We start from the raw sequence: 7,364 nt of genomic DNA, 5'->3' as shown, positions 1-7,364 counted from the left end.
ACAACTTCTCTTTCAGTTTCAGTAAACATAGCGCACATAAAGGATTGATCACTAGTTTTCTTTGTGGTTGAATGAGAGCAGCGAATCCCTATTTTCCTAGCTTCTTTTTGAACATTGTGGGTTGCCTTGCTACCTACTCTTTTGTAGCCAGTATATTTCAAGCCTAACACTCGCTTGGAACGTTCTTCACTTGGCTTAACTTTTTTATTCAAACTTTCTGTGCTGGTTTGTTGTTCTCCGTCTGCACCTGTTTCCTGGGGTTCTTCTGTGCCTCTTTGTTGTGCTCCTGTTTCTATTAACTGTATCATTCAGTTGCAGTTTCTACCACACCTTCAGTCCTGGATTCATCTCTTCTTTCTTCGGAAGTAATATTATTATCACCTTCAGTACTGCAGCTACTGGCATATCGTCATGTAACACCTACATCAACATTTTTGGAGACACTGTAGAACTTCCTTCATTACAATGCATCCTTAAATCTGGTTCTTCAGAATGTTCCTCATAAGGAACAACGATTTCACCTGCAGTTCCTAATGCAGAGTTTAAGGCACTATATAACTCATGATCAGGGTCCAAACTTAATGTATTGTAGTTATTAATATCAGTTTCAACTACATCACTCGCCAAATATTGTACGTGTGAAACTGTACTCGTTGCTTTAACCTCTAATTCTCACTAACCAGATGTACAGCTGATGAACCTTCATTTACTGGCATTTCAATTTGCTCTTGCATTTGCATGGCAAGTTCCAATAATTTCTGTGCACGAGACATCTTGTGCAGATTCTGTTAACAAAATATAATAAAAACTGTAATTTTTTACATTACCGTAAACTGGGGATACTTTGAACACTTTTTGACTTTTTTATTAAATATAATTTATATTTACAATGTATTAATTGAAATTTTTTTCACCAAAATAGGAGGACCATGAAGCCAAAATGATACCATAGTTTAGTTGGTCAGATAAAAAAAAATTACTATTAAAATTAAATAAAAATGCAGTGTTCAATGTTTCCCTGCAATTGGGGTAACATTGAACAACCATTATTTTATACTGGCATTCAAACTAATATTGCTAACAATCAACTTTGAACACCTGCTAGGTTTCACAAACTAAGTAAATTAATAAATTATGTTTTTTATGTCATAACATTAAATTTAAAGCACAACAACACACAAATTTTGTTTGTAAATTTTTAGAAACTACTTATTTTTATATCAGATTATCTTAGTCCAGAAATTTCAACTTTGCAGAGTTTGAAATCACATAACTGCATCTAATGAAGTGTTTTTAGATACAAATCTAGCTCATTCTCACTGAAAATTAGAAATCCTCGTCTATCAACCCTTGGAGCACTCAATGACCTCACTATGTCTTCCTTGCAAACTGTTCCTTCATCAGCTACATTGGGCCAATAAAACTTCAGTGCCATTTTATGACTGTGCCGAAGAAACTTTACATCACATGTTGATCCAACATTATCTTGAGACACATTTATAATCTTACCAACATAATGTTTTACGGATTTCTTCACTTGAAACTTGACCAAACAAAAAGCCTCTTCTACTAGAACATGGTCTGAGGAACCATTCAAAATTTCCATCCCATACTCATGCTCATCATCTTCATGTTCACTATGATTGTGTTCACTATTTTATTGTAATGCACACACATCTTCATCGCTGCTTGTACCATTGTCATCTTCCTCTACAATACTCTTCTGGCTTTGTTGCTGTTGGGTAGAACTACTTGCTAATAATAGGTCAAATGCAGAGATACTTTTTCCTGGCACAACATTAATTCTTCTTTTCCTCTGTCTTCTCACTGGCTCATCAACTCCTCTCATTTCCTTGAGCATGCTGACGACTGCCTCTGACACAACTGCATTGGGTGCAAGTTCCTTTTCTGTAGACTGGTCACAAATTCCATCAGGTAGTCTTGCCATTACCATGGTAGGATTCAGAGGGTATATTCCACATTTTCTTAACCCTGCAGTCAAATTATTACTAGTATCAGCCACACTAGAGTATAGTTTCTCATACAGTTTGGTAAGTAATCGTGGAAACTGATCTTTACTGAGTGTTTGGGATTTCTTTTTTGATGATGACTTCCAAAAGTCCAGCACATTTCTCCAGTACCGCTTCAATGGGCCATAAAATGCAATATCCAGAGGTTGCAGCAGGTGAGTACCATTTGCTGGTAAACAGGTGAAGGCGATGTCATTTTCTTGTGCCAGCTTCAGAACACGTTCGCTGAAATGGCTGCTCAGGTTGTCACCTATCAAGACTTTTTTCCCAGGAATGTTCTTCACATGTGGAACGAACACTGTCTCAAACCAGTCACTGAAAGTAACAATATCGAACCATCCACTCTTGCTGCGATTATATCGAGTGTTTGGTGGACCACCTTCTGTCCAAGTGGACCATATGTGCTCTGCCTTATAGACAACATATGCAGACAACATAGAACCACATGCTGAACCACAGAACATAATGGATATTGAGCTTTTGGTACTGCTTCGAACTCTATCTGTATATTTGACCCCTCTCTTAAAAATGCATTTCTTTTGGCCAGGGTCATCAGACAAATTAGTCTCGTCATAGTTGAATATGGTTGTTGGCGAGACTTCAGTACCATCATCATTTAACAGTGTAGCAGTCAGATTGTCAAAGTACTGCTTTACTGTTTCAGCAGATAAGGAAGCCCTACTTATGCTGATGTTTCGACCCATACGTCTGGATATTTTGGCTCTGTGCCTGTTCAGAAAGGCTAAGGCCCAATCACTACTCGGAATGTTATTCTTAAAACAGGGTACTGTGCGGCCTCTAATGTTTAAATATGCACTAGCCATCATTCTCAGGTCTAATGTGTTGAACGGAAATCCCCATTCAGCAACCTTTATCAAGTGGTCAACAAAACTATTTTCTTCATCGGCAGAAAATACTAATGGTCGTCCAATGCTATTTGTGCGTTTATTTCTTAACTTATGGCTTAGGGTTCCCAATGGAATAGAAAATTGCTTACTAGCTTTTCTTAATGTCATTTTCCCTTGCAACACATTTTTCAGAGCTTGATCCAGATTTTGTGTGGTATAATTCTGGTATGCACGTGCATCTATCCTACGAAAATGTTTTCTTGGCATTATCTGTCAAACAAAACAAATACAGACTCATATAACACAACACAAATAACATTTTAACAACAAAGTACCATAACTGAATAGTAAAACAGCATAAATAGCGAAGAGGGAATGAATGAAATAATTTATTCGGCTTGGGGGAACTTTGAACAATGTTCAAAGTTACCCCATTTTAGATTAGAAAATTTCAAATTTGTAGTTATTGAACATAACATGCAAATATTCCAAATCAATGCACTGTTCATGAGTAAAATATATTACCAACATCTTTGTAAACTAGAAAACCAGTAAATAAAGTGGTTAACTTAAATACTAACCTTTTTAGAGATTAAAGTTGTCCCAGATAATAATTTTAGTGAAAATTAGCAACCATTTTGAATATCCACCAAAGAGATATGAGTAAAACCTCTGTAGGCCAGTTGCACCAAAACGCTTAAATATAGTACAAAAAACATACCAACATAAGTTTTACCTGTGAAATTAGACAGGAAAACTTTCTATAGACGTCAATATCAATTTCTGAAAAAGTGTTCAAAGTTTCCCCCGTGTTCAAAGTATCCCCAGTTTACGGTATTAAAATCCTTCTTGAAAACATTACGACACATTTATCTTGAATCGTTTTCTAAACTGTACATTTATCAATACAACTAAACCTACCAATGCAGAGATACAGTTCAAGTGAATATAAGTATTTATCAGTTAGGACCTATCTATGATTAATATGTTCACTGCTGTTCAAAAAATTCATGTAGAGGTAATTTATATGTATTTTTTCACCCTCATAATTATTGTAAATTTCACTATTAACACAAATAGGTAGACTTATTAAAATGGTATTAATAATAAATGTTTGTTAATTTTACACATGAATTAAGTATGAGTTTATAATTAGATTTATGGGTGTTGTATCAGTGTACCATATATGAATCGATCCATGCAAAAAGGTCTTTAGTCCTAAATAAGTGTTTTTGAGAAAAACACAAAAAACTGTCTGCCAGAAGATTTTAATAATATAATAACCTTTTTTTAATATGGTACCTAACAATTTCACCACTCATGAATTATCTATATTACTGTTCTTGTATATAGTTTGTCGAAAAAAAATTATAAAATATGTTGGACTGAAGCCATTTTTGCATGGAAAAGTATTTTATTAAACACTCTTTTATATTTTATTGTTATTTTAGTATATATATTATTTTAATTGTTTCTTATCCAACAAAATGGTAGAAAAGAAGATACAATATGTTATATTTTACTACATATTAGTTTATTTACTCATGTACAGTATGTCAAAAATTAAATTATATACAGTTAGTTAATCATCTTGTACCTACAAATCAATGTTCTCCAGTTAATCATCTTGTACCTACAAATCAATGTTCTCCAGTTAATCATCTTGTACTTCCAAATCAATGTTTTCAGCTGTTGGCCAGTTAGAAATATCAATGTAAAATTGTTTATGCTCCTCGGGAATATAGGGCAGAAGTTTTCGTATGTCATCTAGTTTCTTTTTTTTAATGGGGACCTTCCCTTCTGGATAAGCAATGCATGGTGGAAATTCGGGGTTCGTCATTGCTTGCCGCAAACAAAAAGTATGTAGTACCATACCATTGATAAATTTTCGTGCAACAATTGTTCCAGGCATTTCTTGACTAAAAGAAAAATGCATGAAGGAACTTATGCCAAACTGTTGCTTATCATCTTTCGGAACTGATCTCGGGCGCGTTTCTTCTGAAACGACAGACTTTTTGTAATATTGAGGCCACCAATTTTTGTAATCGAATATGTGTTCCGATTTCACATGTGTCACCATAAACTTATTATTATTACTGCTCTTGATTACTAATTCAGTGATTTCTCTTAAGGAATATAAACGGTCATGTTTCCTCAGCTGTCTTTTAATCATTGAAAAATCTCGGTCACAGGGGAGAAACAATGACCCCTGATGGGGAAGAACTGTTCTATTTTATTAAATCGACCAGTTTGTGTTAAAGCCAATAACAAACGTGCCAGTGAGTGGTTTTTGTTTTGGCCAGAACAGTTGTCAGAGAAAATCCTTATCTCCTTAATTTCTGGAGGAACCGTGTTCAAATAATCCGTTAAAAGTGAGCACACTTCATTTGGGCCTTTGTTGGCAGTACCCTCATGATAAAGGTATAACATAGCACTATGTTCCTTTATGTTATGTATGCAGCAAACATTGACTGTTAACTGCCTCATATAGAAAGTCTCTTGAACTGGGATTCGTGGCAATTGAATATTTTGCATATAATCCATACAGATGGACAGAACGTGTGGTTCAGTTTTGCAGTCTCGTTCTTTTTTAAGTTCATTATAAAACTTCTTTGCCCTCCTTCTGTGAATCATTAGTTCCGCTGCCGCACACCTCTTGGCTGCTTCATTTATGTGAGGGCTTTTAATTTTAAGTTTTAACTCCTCACAAGTACAGCAGCAATCAACCTGGGGTCTGCCAAATGATAGAGAAAAGTTTTCATTGAAAAACTTAATGAAAAACTGATAACTGCAGTTAATGTCAGGATTTTTATCTTTGAATAGATTATACATGGACTTTACAGACAGTCTGGCATCGAGATATGATTTTGTTTTACCAGTGTATTTTGTGCATTTAACTGGAAAGCTAAGAATGTGGTTTCTGATTTTTTCCCGAACTTCAGGTGGAAGTGTGTTAGCACTTGATGTTTTCCCTCTTTCATCAACGGGACTTTTGCCCAATAAAGCAAGTTTTCTAATCCTCTTCACTCGTTTATCAGTAATAGCAAACAATGATAAGAAAGCTTTGTAACATACCTCTCTCTTTACATGGCCTATAATAACATAGTATTTGTAAACTTTGTCAACAATTCTTGCCCCCTCTTTCTTCCGAGGTCGACGGCGATCAACATCATGTATATCAATCAGAGATTGAATAAATGTGTCTTGTTGATTTTTTGTAGGCAAATCATGCAAACGTCTTAGCACATCAATAGCTTCATCATCTGAGATCTTCTCAAAACACTTCATTCTCTGACATCTGAAAACAAAACGATAAATATTTTTGTGATTGTTGGAAAATAAAGGAAATATATATAGTGCATTGAGAGATTTAGGCCTACTAAAACTAATTCTCTTGATATCAGAAATACATAAGTAAGTGCCTAATATTGTAATGTATATAACAAATACAAGCTTTAGATAACATTGGTAGTTATAGACCTACCTGCATGGAGGTCCTGTTGTTCTGGCTGGAATCAAATTGCCTTTGGAGGTTAGGTATTCCTCCCCTTTACATCTTGCAGTTTTTCTTATATTTCTTTTCCAAGAAGATGGTGTACTTTTCCTCTTTATACCTCTTTCTTCTACATTGTCTGTGCCTTCACTTTCTGATGACATTATTTAACAATATCTTTGTATAAAACTTACTAATTTACCATCATTTAACAAACAAACTGCATATTCAACATTCTTTTGTTATAAACATTTTGAATAACAGGTTAGGAAACATAATGTCACAGAATATTTCAATAGTGCGCCGCTACAACAAATATTCCCAAACTTTATTCCATGCAAAAGGGGCTTCAGTCCAGGACTGAAGCCCTTGCTGCATGGAACAGTGAAATTAACAGTCTGTTACTACGGTAACAGTGCATTGGACAGAAGTCTTTTTGGCGTAGAAATGTGTATCTACCTTCTTAGGTAATGTTGCATATTCAAACTGGAATTGCGGAAAAAATGGACTGAAGCCCTTTTTGCATGGACCAATTCATATGGGGTATAATACAATAAGTTATAATTACTAATATTCTGAAATACATAATATAGATATAATTTTAAAGCATTTTTTTTCCTTGGATGGCAATGAGTACTCTATGATACGCAGAACTTCACAATATAAAAAATTAAAGTGTAACTAAAATCTATTAACAATCAAACCACACTACACTAAATGTAAGTAAAGTACAGTAAAACATACTTACCTCTGGAAACTGGATGTTAGCAACACAACATAAACATTGTAGAAATATTTCGTTAACGCAAACAGCATTAATAAACTGTATAGTAAATCTTGTGCCAGTACATCATTACATAAGAACCAAAGATTACACATTAACTGTGATGTGGAAACCTATGTTTTACGAACAAAACAGGCAGTACAACAAAACGGACTGCTGTGTATAAAGCATTTTATTAACACAATACTATAACATGCAATATCAAATAT

General features: G+C 34.6%; 2 protein-coding genes across 2 annotated transcripts; both read right to left on the bottom strand.

Annotated features, from left to right (window-relative positions):
• Positions 1-833: 833 nt before the first annotated feature.
• On the bottom strand, positions 834-3,706 carry LOC134533577 (uncharacterized). The gene is made up of 2 exons (XM_063371105.1): positions 3,460-3,706; positions 834-3,148 (listed from the first exon to the last, which is right to left on the bottom strand). Exon 2 carries the CDS (start codon positions 3,143-3,145, stop codon positions 1,658-1,660), a length of 1,488 nt encoding a protein of 495 aa, XP_063227175.1. The 5' UTR covers positions 3,146-3,148; positions 3,460-3,706; the 3' UTR covers positions 834-1,657.
• Positions 3,707-4,425: 719 nt separating this feature from the next.
• Positions 4,426-6,671, bottom strand: LOC134533575 (uncharacterized). The gene is made up of 2 exons (XM_063371104.1): positions 4,548-6,671; positions 4,426-4,511 (listed from the first exon to the last, which is right to left on the bottom strand). Exon 1 carries the CDS (start codon positions 6,164-6,166, stop codon positions 5,048-5,050), a length of 1,119 nt encoding a protein of 372 aa, XP_063227174.1. The 5' UTR covers positions 6,167-6,671; the 3' UTR covers positions 4,426-4,511; positions 4,548-5,047.
• Positions 6,672-7,364: the final 693 nt, after the last annotated feature.

Source organism: Bacillus rossius, chromosome 6 (assembly GCF_032445375.1).
Source record: "Bacillus rossius redtenbacheri isolate Brsri chromosome 6, Brsri_v3, whole genome shotgun sequence".
Classification (NCBI taxonomy): domain Eukaryota; kingdom Metazoa; phylum Arthropoda; class Insecta; order Phasmatodea; family Bacillidae; genus Bacillus; species Bacillus rossius.
The sequence above is the reverse complement of the archived record's forward strand: the minus strand, read 5'-3'. Positions and strand labels throughout refer to the sequence as shown.